The sequence below is a fragment of the Branchiostoma floridae genome, chromosome 13 (assembly GCF_000003815.2).
Source record: "Branchiostoma floridae strain S238N-H82 chromosome 13, Bfl_VNyyK, whole genome shotgun sequence".
NCBI lineage: Eukaryota > Metazoa > Chordata > Leptocardii > Amphioxiformes > Branchiostomatidae > Branchiostoma > Branchiostoma floridae.
This window is the reverse complement of record NC_049991.1, coordinates 20,138,251-20,157,024: the sequence shown is the minus strand read 5'-3', so window position 1 is coordinate 20,157,024 and position 18,774 is coordinate 20,138,251. Positions and strand designations below refer to the sequence as shown.

General features: G+C 42.9%; 1 protein-coding gene across 1 annotated transcript in view; it reads left to right on the top strand.

The window, feature by feature from the left end:
* Positions 1-73: 73 nt before the first annotated feature.
* Positions 74-18,774, top strand: part of LOC118428625 (integrator complex subunit 1-like) — a 50,941-nt gene continuing 32,240 nt past the window's right edge. The window contains exons 1-21 of the mRNA XM_035838730.1: positions 74-238; positions 922-1,017; positions 1,582-1,731; positions 2,044-2,240; positions 2,907-3,044; positions 3,573-3,735; positions 4,212-4,320; positions 4,669-4,855; positions 5,498-5,643; positions 6,614-6,755; positions 10,174-10,356; positions 10,792-10,900; positions 13,643-13,763; positions 14,560-14,637; positions 15,504-15,661; positions 16,017-16,113; positions 16,529-16,620; positions 17,038-17,098; positions 17,422-17,494; positions 17,958-18,082; positions 18,762-18,765. Coding sequence (XP_035694623.1) covers positions 193-238; positions 922-1,017; positions 1,582-1,731; positions 2,044-2,240; positions 2,907-3,044; positions 3,573-3,735; positions 4,212-4,320; positions 4,669-4,855; positions 5,498-5,643; positions 6,614-6,755; positions 10,174-10,356; positions 10,792-10,900; positions 13,643-13,763; positions 14,560-14,637; positions 15,504-15,661; positions 16,017-16,113; positions 16,529-16,620; positions 17,038-17,098; positions 17,422-17,494; positions 17,958-18,082; positions 18,762-18,765 — 2,475 coding nt within the window. The 5' untranslated portion in view covers positions 74-192. The remainder of the gene's footprint in view (positions 239-921; positions 1,018-1,581; positions 1,732-2,043; positions 2,241-2,906; positions 3,045-3,572; positions 3,736-4,211; positions 4,321-4,668; positions 4,856-5,497; positions 5,644-6,613; positions 6,756-10,173; positions 10,357-10,791; positions 10,901-13,642; positions 13,764-14,559; positions 14,638-15,503; positions 15,662-16,016; positions 16,114-16,528; positions 16,621-17,037; positions 17,099-17,421; positions 17,495-17,957; positions 18,083-18,761; positions 18,766-18,774) is intronic.

Genomic DNA, 18,774 nt, shown 5'->3' with positions numbered 1-18,774 from the left:
TAACATTTCACTTGACAAATAATTAGACTTGCGAGAAATAAAGGGTACCGCGCTAATGGTATCGTCCAGAAAGAGAGAGAAAGCATCATGGCGGCATTTCAGTAGAAAAGATCGCTCCGATTTTTTCTTTGCAGGATTTCTTCGTGCTGAAGGTTGTTGCCTCTGCTGTTTGGAGGTGGCGTTTGAAGAAAGATGGACAGAGGAAAGCTAGGCGGTCCGCGGAAGACCAAGCCGAAAGGTTTGCACTGTAGAAATTACGAATGTTATGGTGTGATTTTTTTTTCTCTTGGGGGAGGGGGGTATACCTGCAGTTGGTTGTGATTTTTGGAAGAAAATTATCTAATTTTGTCCATATACTGTTTGGTGGATATCGCAAACTGTTGAAGTACGCATACCTAGCCTTCTAGATCTTTCTTTTCGCTACATTACACTACAGTACTAAGATTTCGGTATTGCAACTTTAACTCTGGAAAAGTTGAGATCATGATGACAAAATTCCCTGCCACTTGCTGAGTGCTGATGAGGGGAGTTGAAGAAAAAGTACTAGTACTTTGAGTGACAGGAGGGTGACACCACAGGCAGAGAATCTTGATTCACCTTGGAATCATCAAGTATCATATGCATCAGATATCTATCTTTAGGGCTGGTTTACATGAGGCTAAAAAATGACTTGTCCTGAACATGTCGTTCGACGAATGGTGCGTGTCCTCTTTTTTTTTTGTCCATGTAACAGTGAAACGATTAAAATGACGCTGCCCACTGCAGCGCGTCATTTTCATTTTTACATGGACAAAATGAGGGTCGTAGGATGTGCTTTGAACGTCGTAGGGCAATTTTAGGACAAGTTATTTTTTTTTTGCCTCATGTCAACCGGCCCTTAGACCATGAAGTGACCCAACTTGTGTGGTTTCTCCTTTGCAGGCCCCCCTCCCACGGGAGAGCTGATAGCATTGGGCAGTAAGCCGACCCCGCTGGCCACTGACCCCAAACTGCCGTCACAGCAGCGCAAACTTTCAGGTAGGCACGTATGATATTGTTGCATTCATCTTAGCGGCTTCCTTTTGAACTGCAGTTCATAAGACCCCAAAAAGCAGCTAAACAAGCAACTGGATATGACGTAGACGTCTAAATCATATCCAGTTAATTGAGTAATTGCTATTTGGCAATATCATTACCTGGATGTACATGTATAACCTTCAGCAACGTACCAGTACAGTTCATAGAATTTTAGCTATCTGTATAATCTTTAGGAGGTATCTTAGGCATGGGGTTGGGACTACATTTTGTACATATGGGTACATGTAAGGTAAGGTAAGGGGGTAAAAGGCCACTGCCCCTACTGTGTTAAAAGGGCCATCTGGGACTATCTTTATCTTTTTACCTTTACCTTTAGTAGGCTTTACCAGTACTGAATGGACAAGTCATTACATAGGTCTGCCTAGGCAGCTTTGGGCTGGTAGCGGCAGACTCTACGTAAATGTGGACGAACATACAAAGAATTGATCACAAGAAACATTACAATATAATACAGTAAAATATTGATGTAAGGATTGATGATAGAGAGTGTATTCCCCTTTCCAGCCACTTCCTCCTCCCTGATGCCCTCATCATCATCAGCGTTCGCAGCCAAGAAACCGAAGCTGGGTGTGCTGACACCGCTGGGCAGGCCGGCAGAGGCGCCGAAGAAACCACTTGTGCCAGCCAGGGAGTCATCTGTAGCTCCTATACTGGGTAGGTCTTACCTTTATGAGTTTATCCTCCTCAACTATCATTGATCATTATAGCATGGTCCTTGTTTGACATTCTTTCCAAGTTAGGTTCCTAAAGGCAGCAAAGCCCTCATTTCAACCTAGTAGCCGAGTGAAGTGAGTTATTAAAGCCGTGTAAAGTTCCCTTGCTCACTCACTCAGTCGCATAGCTGGTGGACGTAGGGTAGTCAGACTGTCCTCAAGGGTTTTCCACTTTGGCAGTTGTTGGCATAGAATCGGTGACATAATCATGGCAGTTTGATAATGCTAATGTTTCCGTGTGGATGTTTTTCAGTGCCTCCATCCGACCTGATCGACTCCATCCTGGATGCTGAAGCAGAGAATAACGATGACCGTGTGGACAGCCTGATCGTCGGCGCCATCAACACGCTCAAGTCCAACAAGGCCAAGCCTGACCAGGGCGTGTTTCTCAGTCTCATGTTCCTCGCCAAGACAAAACCCCTCATCTTCCTCAGCGAGGGCGTCACAGAGGTGGGTTGTTGTTGTTGTTGCTAAGCCATACCAGGGCGTGTTCCTGGCCAAGACGAAACCCCTCATCTTTCTCAGGGAGGGTGTCACGGAGGTGGGTTGTATGTTGTTGTTGTTGTTATTGTTGTTGTTGTTGTCAAGCCTGACCAGGGTGTGTTCCTCAGTCTCATGTTCCTCGCCAAGACAAAACCCCTCATCTTCCTCAGCGAGGGTGTCACTGAGGTGGGTTGTATGTAGTTGTTGCAGGCGTTCACACGTTTTGGGGCTTACCAGTCCGAGAAAATAACAAAAGCATAGTAGAGAAGAGTTTATAGTCATTTCTATCAAGTTTCTACAGTCAATCTTAGTGTTGTTTACATGAAGATAGGATGTTAATGCACCAGTAGAAAACAGATACTAGTTTTTTAGGTCAAACAGATTCCTTTGTTGCAAAATGGACCATTCTTTTGAGGATCGCCCATTTACAACTTTTCACAGATAATTGATCAGAATTATATCCAGTCTGGACCTGATCTTCTGGACCTGAACCGGACTTTTACCTGAATCAACTGTGCCTGTACCGACCCCTACATGAATGTCCAATCATCATAGATGAGTATCGCAATACACCACTTAATAAACTGATCCAACGTTCTATTTCTCTAACCTTCTCTCTTTTGCCTCCCCCAGTCTTTCTGCAGCCTGTTGAAGAGAGACGTTTCCTTCAACTTCAAGTCCAAAGGGAACCCGCTGGTGGTGGTGCTGACATGCAACATCCTCATGTCTGCTTACCAGGAGGAGGACAACTGGCCAGACAACTTTGTTAAGGTGAGGCATAAAAAAAGTAAAGTGAAACATTGAATTTCAGAAAAACTTGATCCAGTTTAGCTCAGTAAAAAGCTAGGTTTCCACTGGTCATAACAAGGAAGACAGACGTTATGTACAGTATTTACAGGTTCGTTGTCTAGGGGAAATTCCCCTAGCTCTTTTCGACAAGCACAATAAAAAATGGACCACGGCTTAACGTCCTGTCCTAAGGACTGTATTCCTTTCGGGTAACATGCATGTCGGTTGAGCGACACAGCCGGAATTGAACAGTTTCTAGTTGTTAAAATGCATCTAACCATATATCCAAAAGGACTCAAGTTATACAGAAAAATTCGGTACTTTCCTAGAATGTTGTACTCTTTGTAATAACAAGAGCAAGATTAGTGTAAGTCTGAATTGATGCAACAACATTGCGTTTTATGTTACCAACTGATGTTGAAAATCATTTTTGTAATGTATTCAATGAAGATGTTCCTTAACCCACTTCTTCTCATCCAAAGTTTCCTCCCTTCCTTAATGTACCTCCAGGTGTTTGTAGAAGACTCCCTGGGGGAGCGAGTGTGGGTGGATAACCCAGAGTGTAAGGAGTTTGTGGCCAACATCCAGACAGCCTTCAACACCAAGCTTCCTCCCAAGTCTGGCCTGACTTCTGACCTGGGCGGCAGGCCACCCTCCTCCACTCCTGAACACTGTAAGTCTGTGGGTTTACCAAGATAACGTATGAAACACCTCCTGCACTTCTGAAGAAAGCTGCTAGAGGGCCAAATCTTATGTCACTTGTTTCCTTAAGTTACCATACATGTAAGAGCTACATGTAAGAGTACAAAGTCATGTAAGAGCTACATGTATCTATCAATAAAGAAAAGGTGACCATAGCTTGTCCAAAACACAAGGTATCAAAATCTGATTTTTCACTGCATGCAGTGCTTTAGAAAGACTGTACAACCTTCTTCAGAAACAACAGCACACCGTTTATAGTTGATGTGCACAGGAAAGAAAATAAGAAGTCAAAGGATACAGTTGTTTAAAGTTGGCCAGAATCTCAAAACTTTATGAGATGGACACCCTCATTGAAATATTGACAAGAAATCAAATTAAGTAGCATAATGATACTATTATAATGATTTAATGGGAGAAATATCAAGTCAAACTGTTGTGACTCATCAGGCCCCAGCCCGACCCAGTTCGGTGATGATGATGACAAAGGGTCGGACGTGTCGGAAGGTCTAACCACAAGCGAGCGGCTCACTCCGGACGATCAGAGCATCACTCCCAGGTAACCATGGTGATGCTTTTCAAACTGCAGATTAGAAGTGTTAATTTTGCAATAATGTTGTTTGATGGGTTCTATTGGATCTATAGCCACAATGCATCCAACTGTAAACCTTGAAATGTTCTTAGTGGTTTTATTTTTACGTTTTTCACAGTAAAATCTTGACACTGAATACGTATATAATATACATTTTCGTTGTTTAACGACAACATCAACTGCACTATAAAATTGTTTTAACACTAATGGAGATCCTAATAAAACAAACAAACGAACAAACCCAAAATTTAACACACTGTGAAATTTAGCCACTACGCAATTCAATACAATACAAACATTTTTACTTTCCCCCAGGTACACCTTCATGCAGGAGAGCATCGAGGGTTACATCCTGGACACTCTGAAGGACCAGCTGACCCGGCGCCAGGCCATGGACAACCTGTCGCGTAACCTGATCCGCCTGATGACCGTGACCTGCGGCTACGCGGAGGTCAGACTCATGGCAGTGCAGCGCCTCGAGATGTGGCTCCAGAATCCAAAGGTAGGGGCTTGTTTTATCTATTTATTTATTGGTTTGGCAGAAGTTTTTTTTCTCCAATATGATTGTGATATGTGGTCATTTTGCATTAGACCATCATGGCTCTTTCCATGTATCTTTTCTTCAATTACACCAAATCTAAAGTTATCCGTATCTTGCATTGTCGGAATAACCTAGTTTGAACGACAAACCTCATGTATCGGTAAACGTGATCATGCTGTATATTGTACAGTTACCAGGGCTAGCCCTTGATAACAGCTTCCGGCTAGTTGCGTAGCCCTGTATTTCTCTCTATACAGCTGAATACAGCCGAATAAATTCTTTTTTTCGTTGGACCATGAAAGTTCAAGTTATGCAAAAATAAGTCAATAGGACTCTTGGTTGGCTTTGGGCAAATGACTTGAAGTTCGAGTAGCCCCCAATTTGGCCAAGTTAAGATATTCATCCCAATTTATTCACTAACCAAGAAAAAGGAAATGGACCTGAAGGTTGAGAAGTTGAATGTTGTTGTTTATCACCTTAATATGTGCAAACTTTTCACCCAGCTTTTCACATATCTGACTCAGGAGCGTTGGTTACAACTGATAAGTAGCCAGTCAAAAACCAATCAATGACCAATAATCGATAATGCATCTGTCCCCCCAGCTAACCAGACCGGCTCAGGAGCTGTTGATGTCCGTGTGTCTGAACTGCGTCACCCAGGACCCACAAGACGTCGAGGTCGTCTCGGCGCTCATCCGTGTCCGCCTCAAGACCAAACCCCTCATCAACCACTACAACTCCTGCATGAGGTGACTTCTTTTATTTTTATTCATCAAAATGTCTAAATGTCCAGTACAAAAAGTATAGAATTTAGCATATTTTTTGTATTATAGAAGTAATTCCAGTGTTTCTAATAATGAAGACTGTAGCAAAGAAGCCAACCCAAAAATAAGATACCTGGTTACTGAGGATTGACTACTTATTATTTCATGAAACATTGATATCATTTAAGATTTTCAGCTAGGCACTGTCCTCAGGCCTTTGGTCAAACCCTGCTAAGAAAATCAAACCCAATCTTAATGTAGTGACTTAATCAACTCTTTACAAAGCTACAGCTCTTTAGTTCAAGAGAGGGTTAGGTCGTGAAGCTGTGCCAAAAAATTGTCTTCAAATCTAAACATCTGTTCTTTTCATCCCAGAGAGTTGCTTAATGCGCACTCAGAGAACCTGTCCCTGGTACTGAAAAATACCATCTACAATGACACAAAGCACAAAAGTCAGATACATGCATGTATCTGCAATTGAACATACATGGACAATGTTTATCATACCAATAGTCAGGGCTCTAGCCAGCTCGACATTTTTTTCCGTCAGCCAATTCCCATTGTAGGGAAAACACTATTCCAGGAGTTAGAGAGACTGAACTGAGACCTTGAAAAACGGGTTTTAATGAGATTAGCGTATGCGAAAGGGTACCGACACACATTATCAACAATCATAACAATAGCAAAACAAACAGTGTTGGGCTTTTACGGCCGTGGACGGCGTCCCCAAGCAGCCTGTAGCTTCCACCAAGGAGCTTTTATCAGATTTTTGTCTGTCAAAGTTGAAGGATTAGTTTTAACATTTTTCCGTCACACGCAGCAAATTTCCGTCAATTGACGGAAAAACGGACGCTGGCTAGAGCCCTGCCAATAGTACATGAACATGCATGTTTTTCTTCTTTATTCAAGTAATATATAAGAAATTAAAGTAACCTTGTGTGTCTTTTCATCCCAGAGAGTTACTGAATGCACACCCAGAGAACCTGTCCTTGGTACTGAAGCACACCATCTACAACGAGCTCTCCAACTCCAGAAACCCCAACAACATGTCCCTGTTGGCCGTCCTGTTCCAGCACAGTCCCGAGGAGGCTGCAAAGGTTGGTGCTGTCAACCTTTGAGATATTAAGTTAAAACAGTACTTAACAGATGCTCAAGGGTGGCACCTATCTCCATTTCTGTATCCCTTGGGTCACACATTTGTGCAAGCCACTACAGCAGGAGGCTAGTCCACTGGTAGTGATGTGTGTTTAACTCCTGAGAAAGCAGCAGGTACCATTTTTTAAGTCTTTTGTATGACTCAACCGGAGATCTAACTCACGACCTACGGGTGCAAGGCGAACACTCTACCTACACGGCCCTTGCACTGGTTTATGAATATGGGCATGATAAATTCCTGCCAATTTTTGAAGATTTTTAAGCTTTCACTAAATGTAATTGGCCAGCAGCAACAGGCACGTACACCTTGTGGCCACTGGTGGGTCAGTGGTGCCTGGGAGTTTGTAATGAATTGATGATATTTTTTCCAGGTCGTTTTAATTTTAGTTGTTTGATTCCAAAATATTGCCGTCACAGAAAGCTAAAACTAATGAATCAGACATTCCTGGACGTTTGTAGTCATCATTTATTTTATTTTGGCTGGGTAAAATCACTGTACAGCCTGCTTTTCAGGAATCCAACATTATTGAGAAACAAACAACATAATTGGGACACAATAACTTCGGTAGCAATGTAAGTTCTGCTAACAGTGCTACTGTATCAGTCCATTTTTGATAGCTGTTACTGTTGCCCATTGTCTCTGTTCAGCAGATAGTTCATTCCACACAATAGGACCCTGGGTCTCATATTTTCATGCCTTTTATTCCTGTAGTTCCTCGCTGTGGTGTTCCAAGAGTTGTTGACAGAAGAGAGATACTAGTGGTGCATGAAAGGTGTAGTCTCATATTTGAGCTATACCAAGGGTGCCCCAGGGGAAGCAATGCACGCGCGTGAGATTCGTCACCGCACGCGTACTCGCACACGCGTACTCGCACACGCGTACTCGCACACGCGTACTCGCACTCGCGTACTCGCACAAGCGTACTCGCACACGCGTACTCGCACACGCGTGTGGAGTACGCTTATGGTGACGAATCTCACGCGCGTGCATTGCTTCCCCTAGACTGGTAATGGCACGTACGTGTTTTGCTTCCCCTAGCGCGATTTTGGCACGTGCATGTATTGCTTCTCCTAGCGCGATTTTGGCACGTGCGTGTATTGCTTCTCCTAGTACGATTTTGGGACATGCGTTTATTGCTTCCTCTAGCGCGGTTTGGCACGTGCGTGTCCTGCTTCATTTAGTACGGACTTGACACGCGGGTGGATTAACTCCCCTAGTAAACACTACGTGTATCGCTTCCGTTGAGACTTCCTTTAGACGCATTATTCCCCCGCCCGAAGCCAACTTTTTCCACGGTTACCGTGGTAAGAAACTGCGTTCCGTCCGAGACCGTTTTACGTGACGGTGGTAATAAATTGCTTGTGTTCCCTTTGCTAAAACTATCTTTGCACGCAACGTTACGGCGGCAATGAACTGCATGTATTCCTTCCGCTAAGACGATATTTGCACGCAAAAATCCCCCGCCCGGAGGAGCGAGCTACCACCCGAAGGATATTTGTCTTTGTGGAGTAAACATCCTAGATTTCCATACCATGAATTTAAGGCTAGCGTCGGCTCTAAACTTACATTGGATTAGCTACAAGTAGCTACAATTGGTACCCTTTACAATAGTTCGTAGTTATCCGCCTGCAAAAGTTATCCGCGTACACAGGGAGGGCAGAATTGATAATGAGCAGAATTTTGCCAAGCGACCCCGCAGCACCCTGCTAAATTGTTATGTCCGAAAGTAATCACATAAGTTGCTTAAACAAATGATAAAGTAACAAAGGAAAACGCATACCTGTGTAACATGTTTCGCCATGCAACCCAGCAGCTTTGCTGTATTCCTTGCTCCTTTACTCTTGTCAGTGCGAGCTTGTGTGCACGGCGTCCAGTATGTAAATGACGCGGAGTTAATTGTTTGGGATGGGCACGCATGCGCGCTGATCCAACCATGTGTAACCAAGACAACCAGAATTTGCATCACTATGAATCGTCAGCCAATCAAATCTCAGAACGGTTATTGTGACGTATGCGGCGGCAAGACAGTTCAAAGGTCATTCAGCACTGGTTACGAAACCGCCGCCAGTACTGGAACCGAGTGCTGATATTTTTTTTTTCTACTCGGCATCGAGTTTTAATGCTAGTAGTAGTAATAGCAGCGAAAAACTCGGGCCGGGTGGATTTCATGCGTCAGTGATCGGCCATGCGTTCTTGGAAGCAGGCGCTCCAGGAAGAAGTTGCCCGCCATGGAATGAACGAGATCGCAAACTTTTTACACAAAAACATGATGTGCTCAAGTGGCCGAGTGGTGGGATCATCGGCAACATACGTTTTGGTTGCTAGTTTAATCCGGGTTCGAGTCCGTTAAAGTATTTTTTTTAGTTGTCCTTTTTTTTTTCTTTTTTAACATCCGGATTCGAGTTCGCAGAGGGAAAAATTGTATTGTACGCTTTTTCTTTTAGTGGAGGGAACACATGCAGTTTATTATCACCATAACGTTGCGTGCAAATATAGTCTTAGTGGAGGGAAGACACGTAGTTTATTATCACCATAACGTTGCGTGCAAATATCGTCTTAGTGGAGGGAAGACAAGTAGTTTATTATCACCATAACGTTGCGTGGTAAGATCGTCTAAGCTGAGGGAACACACGCAGTTTATTACCACCGTAACATTGCGTGAAAAGATCGCCTTAGCGGTTTGTTTAGCCGTAACGTAAAACTTGGTCTCAGGCGGAATGTTGCGTGCAAAGATCGTCTTGAATTAGCGGAAGGGATACACGTAGTTGTTACCGATTCGGAAGTAACGTAACACAAACTTGGCTTCTGGCGGCAGCACCTGGGCGGGGGAATAATGCATGCTAAGATCGTTTACCGCCGTGACGAGGCCCGTAAAAGAACGCGCGTGCCAACTCAGCGCGGCGTGACGAAAAACACGTATACGTGTATTGGTATACGTGGGGAAGAAACTCACGCGCGTGCCAAGGCGTGCAAATCTTCCGATATGGGTCCCCATATATACCTGCATATTTTGAGACTACAAAATGTTCTCCTCTGGGAACCTGACGAGAATAGACGAAGGAGAAGTCCAAACCTGACACTTAAGATAGTACTGGAGGAAGAGGTTGGACTAAAGAACCACAACCTGCTAGCCATCATGATACTGTAGAGAGAGATGCATATGCACGGACTGACATTATTAATGGCACCTCGTATTATGAGGACAAACTGAACTGATTTTAATGCCTTTTATTGCCAGTTCCTAGCTGTGGTTTTCCAAGCAAAGAGAACACTGTGACTATCACAGTTACTATTGGTGGTTGAAAGGTGTCTAGACATTTGTAGTCTCAAACATGTATTTTGTTGCTTTTTATTTCTAGTTCCTTGCTGTGGTGTTCCAAGAGTTGCTGACCAATAGGGAGGACTACCTTCGCGCCGTGCGAGCACTGCTGAGGGAAATTATCCGAGCACTGCGGGGAGACCTGAACTTCGCAGCGTTCTGCCGAAGCCTCATGCAGGAACGCTCCGAATCACAGTTCGTGGAGATGGAAGGTCATCTCAAGGTGAGATGTGGTGTCGAATTTCTCTTTAGCTAAACATAAGGATACTAAGATATGAAGGTCATCTCAAAGTGTGGTGTTTATCATAGTATTGACCTTAGAAAGTACAATATTATAGGTGGTGCTGTAAACTGTACATGCAAAAGGTCGAAGGTAAAGGCCCCTATCTTGTCAAACAGATTTTGCCTTCCTCTAATTCAAAGTCGATCACTGATGGCTGGTGAAAATGTATGCATGAGGTCAAAGGTGACGGCCCCTAACTTGTACATTTGTAAACAGTTCTTGTATAGACCTTACTATATGTCATGTCCAGGCATACTTTGTGTGTGTCTCAGTCCTTCAACTAAATTACATCACACTGGGCATGTGAAAGTTCAAATGTGTTCGTTGGATGTAAGACTTTTTCATGGTTATAAATGTATTTTTTTCTGTTGCCAGGAGCGACTGCTGTTACAGCTGACTGACCTGATCTGCCTGGGCTGTCTGCTGAGTGTGACAGCAGCTGTCAAGGAGGCAGCTTCTGCCCTCTCAAGGGGAGAGAAGAAAGGTAACAGCACTGTTTGAAATGTCATCATGATGGTCTAAAGTAACTTTAGGGAAGCTAACGACAGCTCGAGCCAATAGATCGAATGAGTACTTTTAATGTGACCACTTTCAATGACCTACAGGGTATCCGCAGGTGATTCAATTTGCAGCCTCTAAACAATGGGTTCCTATACAAAAAAGAGGAGAAAGCAACTGTTAGTAACTCAACTATCTGACGTTACTGGCACACAAACATACCCTCATATGAAAGCCCGACATCTCAGCTATCCGAAAAACCACATTTCGGCATGAATCTAACGGCGAGAACTTCCGGGAAACTGAAAGATTGACCCATGACCTCAAAACCGCACCACAACCCAGTGAGGAGGCCATGTGCTAGGACAAAAAAGTCCCAACTTTATACCCCCTAAAAACCACACAAACTCAGCTTTTTGGCCCTAATCACAAAGTTGAAACCCTCCCCTGTCACACCCACCTCAAAACTGCCAGGATTTCTACCCATTTGACCAGGAAAAAAATCTTGAAGTTTTAGGCCCTGAACTATAATCGACCACCATCAATTTGCATGGCGGATTGACCTGCGGATCCCCTTCACAGAGCCCAAGTTCAAAATTTTACAAAAAAAGTTTTATCATACAATGGAGACAGGGGTTGTTACATATTATCCTAAGTATGAAAGAATTTCAATGATTTATACTCCCCTGGGACTCACTTTTATTACAGGTATCATGGCTGCCATCAGAGTCTGAAGGGGGGGGGGGGGGCAAGCATATATACCAAGAGCTGTTTTCAAGAAACCTGGCATATGTAGGTCAAGAAATGCCAAAAGCTAGTCACTCTGACACACAGAGACTGCCTCTACAGTGACAGAGACCTGAAATTTGGTCATGAAGTGTTGTTTCAGAGGCTTTGTAGGGACTTTCAGAAGGTGTGTGCTGGGCACTTAATAAAGTAGGTCAAAGCCAATTTCACCCCATGCACACACCACTTTCTTAATTTTTTGTTATGAAAATGGCACTGACAGACTCTGGTATGCTGTCATGATACCTGCCACATGCTAACATCATGCTAACATCCCAAAATAGTTAGCAAAACACAAGAAAATGGGGCTTAGTAACACACCTCCTGTATCCATGAGCTCGACCGCTTTCGCGGCTCCTCCCCTGGGACGTTGCCAAATAACGTGGTTCACGTCCAACCTAACTCTTTTGGACTATTCATAATTTACTTTTGCAATTGCCAATAAAATGCAGGTCAAATGAAAGAGTGATAGACTCTAGAGTCCATCCTCCCTCTCAAGTCATTTTACACCAATGGCAATTTTCATTGTAAGCAGTGCCCATTAGCACACCAGTGAACCCAAAACAGCTAAAATATAGGAAATTCTCAACAAAGTTAGCATGGCATGTCCCCTGGGACCATATTTCACACATATGGAGGTGTATTCAGCCCCAAAATAGCTAAAAAGGGGGAGGGCAGGATGATACCTGGAACACTTCAGGGTATCCGCAGGTGATTCAATTTGCAGCCTCTAAACAATGGGTTCCTATACAAAAAAGAGGAGAAAGCAACTGTTAGTAACTCAACTATCTGACGTTACTGGCACACAAACATACCCTCATATGAAAGCCCGACATCTCAGCTATCCGAAAAACCACATTTCGGCATGAATCTAACGGCGAGAACTTCCGGGAAACTGAAAGATTGACCCATGACCTCAAAACCGCACCACAACCCAGTGAGGAGGCCATGTGCTAGGACAAAAAAGTCCCAACTTTATACCCCCTAAAAACCACACAAACTCAGCTTTTTGGCCCTAATCACAAAGTTGAAACCCTCCCCTGTCACACCCACCTCAAAACTGCCAGGATTTCTACCCATTTGACCAGGAAAAAAATCTTGAAGTTTTAGGCCCTGAACTATAATCGACCACCATCAATTTGCATGGCGGATTGACCTGCGGATCCCCTACAATGGGAACAAGATGGCTGCCTGGCACCATGAGGTGTTGTGACCTTTGAACTCAAAGGTCATGACCTACATGATGTATTGCATAATACTACTACATATCAACAGCAACTTAATATGTATATATGGTGGCATAAAGGTTAAAGATTCCTCTTTTGAATCACAGAGAAGAATTGGTAACAGTACTGCCGTCGTGGTCTCAAGCTTATAGTTTTCTCTTTGATCAGATCACAAGGTAACAGGCTCAAATTGTAGTTTGTCTATTTTCTTGAACCCAATTGCAAGATACATGATTTTATGCAAGTTCTGTCAGTTCAGTTCAGTTCATCCTCTGAGAGGTGACACCATAATCGCCATGAATCCCTGTCCATTGTGATAGAGCAAAGCTTGTATTTAGACTGACAGTATCATGGAGTCCAGTCTATACCAATAACCAGGTCGGTTGTATCAACCGTTTGATGCAGACTAAAAGTAAATAACACTTGACTCTAGGCTACACTCACAGGCCATATAAGGGAGTGTTGTCTGGCTGTATGTTGTTTGAGAATTTGCATTGTTGTTAAAATGTGTTGCAGAAAGCAAAAACACATTTTTACAGCCAAACTTCAGTCTTTTTGCCAGCAAATAGCTTTTAAAGATCTGATGTGCTATGAAGAATACCTAACTTCTATCTACATAATAGGTAATAACAAGAAGCTGTGTTGTTGATTTTGCCCTTCCTTTTTTCCTCTTAATTTTCCTATTTTTTTCTCTGTTGTGTTGTTGTTTGCAGTAGATGTGGAAACCCTGCGCAGGTTCCAGCTGCAGTCGTCCGTCATACAGAGGGACTCGGTCTGGTGGCTGCACACCATCGCGCCCGGCATGTTCAAACTCAACTCCACAGACTACGTGCAATGGTAAACTTTCTATCTTTCTCTCATTCACACACCCATCCATCAATCCATCCAACCATACATTCTAATGAAAACTCAACTCCACCGACTATATGCAATGGTAAACATTCTTTCTTTCTCTCATTCATGCACCCACCCATCCATCCATCCATCCATCCATCCTTCCACCCATCCATCCTTCCAATCATACATTCTAATGAAACTCAGCTCCACTGACTATGTCCAATGGTAAACAAGCTGTATAATTAATAATTCATTCCTTTTTTCCCTCATTCATTATCCAGCCATCCATCCACCCACCCGCCCTCCCATCCATCTATGCTGTATACATTCAAACATTCTATTCCATTCTCAACTCCATTGACTATGTGCAATGGTAAACAAGTTGTAATGAACCATAGATTCCTTTGTTCTTTCATTCATTCATTCTAGTGATTCTGAAGAAGAGTGATGATTGTCACTCAAAACGGAAGTGATTTTTAAAAGATCTCTGATTTTATCCAGTTGAAGAATGATATTAAATTGTATTTGAATATTGATTACCTTGATGTCTAAGTCTAAGTTCATACTATTAGATGAACCATTCATTCATTAATTCATCTAGTAAACCAATCATTCATCTATCCAACCATCAATCCAAACCACAAATCACAAATGAATGATTCATATCAATAAAGAACATACAATGTCATGTATTTCTTGAGGCTTTGTAGAACACATTACACTATACTACGATCTCCATGAGTCTATGACATAATTTGCAACTTGTAAGATCCCTCTTTTTCTATGACATTTTCAGCATCCAGAAGGTGCTGTTTATGGAGTCTGCGGAGTCTTACTACAGCAAGGACAACTGGCCACCAGAGGGGGAGAGAGCGTGAGTACCCCTACAGTAACAGAATATTATGTTTTTCTGAAAACATTCAACTTTGCATGCATAGACTTGTTTGTTGAATGACAAAATATCTTCAACACCATAATTCCCCTAGGCACCGACAGAGATAGAAAAAGATTGATTTAAAGGGATTTTCTAATGCAGCATCAGATTCTGCAATCCTAAATTTCAGAAAATTATCCAGGTATTCAAGACGTTCTTGAGAGGGCCTGGATAACACTTTCTTTTGCCCTCACGTTTTACAGAATCTCGCATCTTTCTTTACGCCAATGACTTTCTTGAGTCTTAGACAAAATTACTCAATCTTACATTTTCCCTGACCCTTACATTGACCCCAATGAAGAGTGGCCCTTGTGCTGATTTTGTCTCTTGTGAAAATGAATGAAGGCTCAAACCAAAAAACATAGTACATTTTCCCTCAAGACCTCAATAAAGAGTGGCCTGCATACTGATATACTGTTTTTCGTGAATGCATGAAGACTCAAACAAACAAACAAACAACCCTTGTTCCAAGGTACCTGCTGCGGCTGGTGTCGGAGGTTCCCGTGCAGGAAGACACATTGATGCGGCTGCTTGTGATCGGTCTGTCCCTCATGACCTCAATAAAGAGCAGCCTGTAGACTGAGTTTTTTGCGAATGAAGGTTCAAAGTCAAATAAACAAATGACCCTTGTTTCCAGGTACCTGCTGCGGCTGGTGTCGGAGGTTCCCGTGTGAGGCCTTGTTTGGGTTGGTTTGATTTAATTGAATCTGATACGTCACTATACTGATATACTGATTCAGAAGTTTTTCGTGAATGAATTAAAGCTCAAACAAACAAACAAACGAACAAACGACCCTTGTTGACAGGTACCTGCTGCGACTGGTGTCGGAGGTTCCCGTGCAGGAAGACACGCTGATGCGGCTGCTAGTGATTGGTCTGTCCCGCGACCTCCCGCTAAGCGCTGTGGAGGCACTAGATCTCGCCGACCAGGTGGTACGACGGGCCGCGTCACTCCACTCACCAGGTGAGAGACTTAAGTTTGTTATATATTAACATAATATAAGGTCTCATTGATGTATTACTCCGAGTGGGCAACCTATAAGAGATCCGAGCCAAAAAATAAACGGCTGCATGGACGCGTGTTTTTAGCGGTGAGAAATTCCCTTCTAGCCAGCCAAACTAATCTCGAAAGTTAGATTGGTGAAACTTTGAAAGCTTGTTTGTAACTGAAGAAATTAGCTGGTTAAGTTTTGCAGCCGCACGCTAGGTTGGAGGTACTCTGTACACAGTCTTGGGTTCTGAGTTGTGCTGTTGTACAGAAACAGGAAAAAAAATTCTTCTTGTGGGGATTGACTAATTGTACCTGTACCATGTTTCAGACTTTGATGTGCTGCCAGTGGAGCGGATACAACTTGTGGATGCAGTGCTGAACCTGTGTGCCTATCACCACCCAGAGAACATACAGCTGCCACAGGGGTTGGTACTGCTTTTATGCTAGCTCTATGAACTGTACAGTTGAGCTTGACCTCCACGAAAAGTGGCTTTGAAGGCTGATGGAGTATTTATTGAGTTGAAATAAAGGCACAAACAAACAAATAAACAGTTGCAGGACACAGGATCTTGATAAAATGATAGCAGAAAGAGTTTGGGTACCACCACCCAAAAATATAATAATCAACTGTATACCTATTAGATCTAGTACTATAGTATGATTGCAATTTTTGTTGGAAGTCACTGTTATGTTACAGATATGAACCCGCCACCCAGGCTATCTCCAACCTGTACTTTAGTATATAGATGTATATCAGTGTCCGCTATCATTCTAAGACTGTGTGTGGGACATGTACATGTACATGTGTAGTTTGTGTGAAAAGTTACTGTTGTGTTACAGATATGAACCCCCCACCCTGGCCATATCCAACCTGTACTGGAAGGGTTGGATGTTACTCCTGACTGTGTCAGCCTTCAACCCTGCAAATATAGGTAAGTAATGTAACTGTCGGTTTCTTTGTTTCATAAGCCAATCAACCGATATGGGCATAAAGAGACTGTCTTTACACAACCATTGCTTTATTCTACTGATGTTTCGTTGATCGTCTGTCACCTTCTTCAGGGCAATGGACCTATCCTGAATCCCCGCCCCTGTCCGATCATGATTCTATTTCAAACACCTCCGTCAAAAACAGCCATTGTAGGACAAAACTGGCTACTGCCGCTATTTATAGCAGCTGCTGATAATACCGACTGATGTAATTCAGCCAAGAGTATTGAGTCGTCCCTGCTCTAATCATCATCATCATCTATCCCTTAACTTTCTAGTGTGTCGTTGGGGCACCTTGACTACTCTAATGGAAGTTTGCATTACTCAATGATGTATAAAAAATTGTGTTGTTTCTGCAGGTCATGCTGCCTGGGAACACTACCCCCAGCTGAAGTGCTTCATGGAGATGGTCATGACAAAGTGAGTTGTACAAAAACCTGTAATTTGTACAATTATGTACATGCATTGCAAGATAATTGTTGTAATCCTTCATCAATAGCTGGATAACTGGTTGACAACTTGAAGCTCCTTTAGTCGCAACCAGGACATAAAGTCACCGCCAACATTTCAGTGACCATTAATTCTTGAATTTCTGATTACTTTCAAAGTTTCACGGTCTGTCTTTACTCTTGCATTTGAAATTTGTATTGTACACCATTTACTTTCCTGTACTTTTTAATCCAGTGCCTGTATGGAAAACATGAAAGTCTGTAATATTATGCTATTTTCTCCTGTTTCCACAGTGACTATGACTGGCCACCAGGAACTCTTGCCACTGAAGAGAAGAAGGCAGAACTCATCAACAAGGAGCTGCAGGTACAAACGTTTTACATTTGGGAAAACACACATATTAAGCATTTCAATACAGTAGAAGCCAGTTAATTGCACAACAAATTAACGCATACTTCTGTTAACTGCACAGAATTACCAAATCCCAAACCGGTGTGGTCCAGCTAGCTTCGCATTATTGCACCAGCCGGAAAATTGCACGAAATACACAGGCAAATAGATTGTGCAAATAACCAGCTTCTACTGTAGTGGAAATTCACCATGTACAGCATCGGACTGAAAGCATGATCTACAGTATGAGTTGATATGTCTTTTCGTCTTAGCTTAATTCCCAGCCCCAAAGTGTAGTACATTGTACTACATGTACGTAGTGCGTGCACAGCAGTAGCAGAGATTAGCAATATTTATCCTATAGACTGAAAGGAATTGCAAGGACTTCTTTAACGTTTCACTAACATGTTACATGTGTGAACGTGATTGTATAATGTAGATGTGTGAGCTGGAGAAACAGGAGATTCTGGAGTTCGAGAGTCACCTGGCCGCTGCCTCCACCAAGGTGTCCATCACCGAGGCCAACAGCCTCCTCATCTCACAACTCATCTCCATGGATCCTAGGTGAGTAAACAATCTCCATGGATACTGGGTACATACAATCACCATGGACAAACAAACAATAAGGCTGCCTCCACCAAGGTGTCCATCACGGAGGCCAACGGCCTCCTCATCTCACAGCTCATCTCCATGGATCCCAGGTATGTAAACAGTCACCATGGATACCAGGTGAGTAATTAATCACCATGGTTACCAGGTAAACAAACAATAATGCAGCCTCCACCAAGGTCTCCATCACTGAGGCCAACAGCCTCCTCATTTCACAGCTCATCCCAAGTGAGTAAACAATCACCATGGATACCAAGTAGTAAACAATCACCATGGATACTGTTAATGTAAACAATCACCATGGATACTGGATATGTAAACAATCACTATGGATACCAGGTAAAAAACTGAATAGGTCCCAGGTAAAAATATGAACAGTTGTGTAGCTTGCTCCAAGGTGTCCATCACTGTATGATACATCTGGGGAAAATTGGAATTTTATTGTTGACCTTGACAGGTCTGCAGTTGAGGTTTTGTAAAAAGATAAGTGAAAATGCTTTGTGTGTAATGCTTCATTGAACTACAGCCATGTTTGTCTTCTCAGTGCAAAAGATTGAGACCTGTCAGGAAAGGAGATTGTAGAAAGTGTAAAACTATCTTGAATGAAATGACCACCTAACTGTTATTTATCTAGGTCAGTAAACATG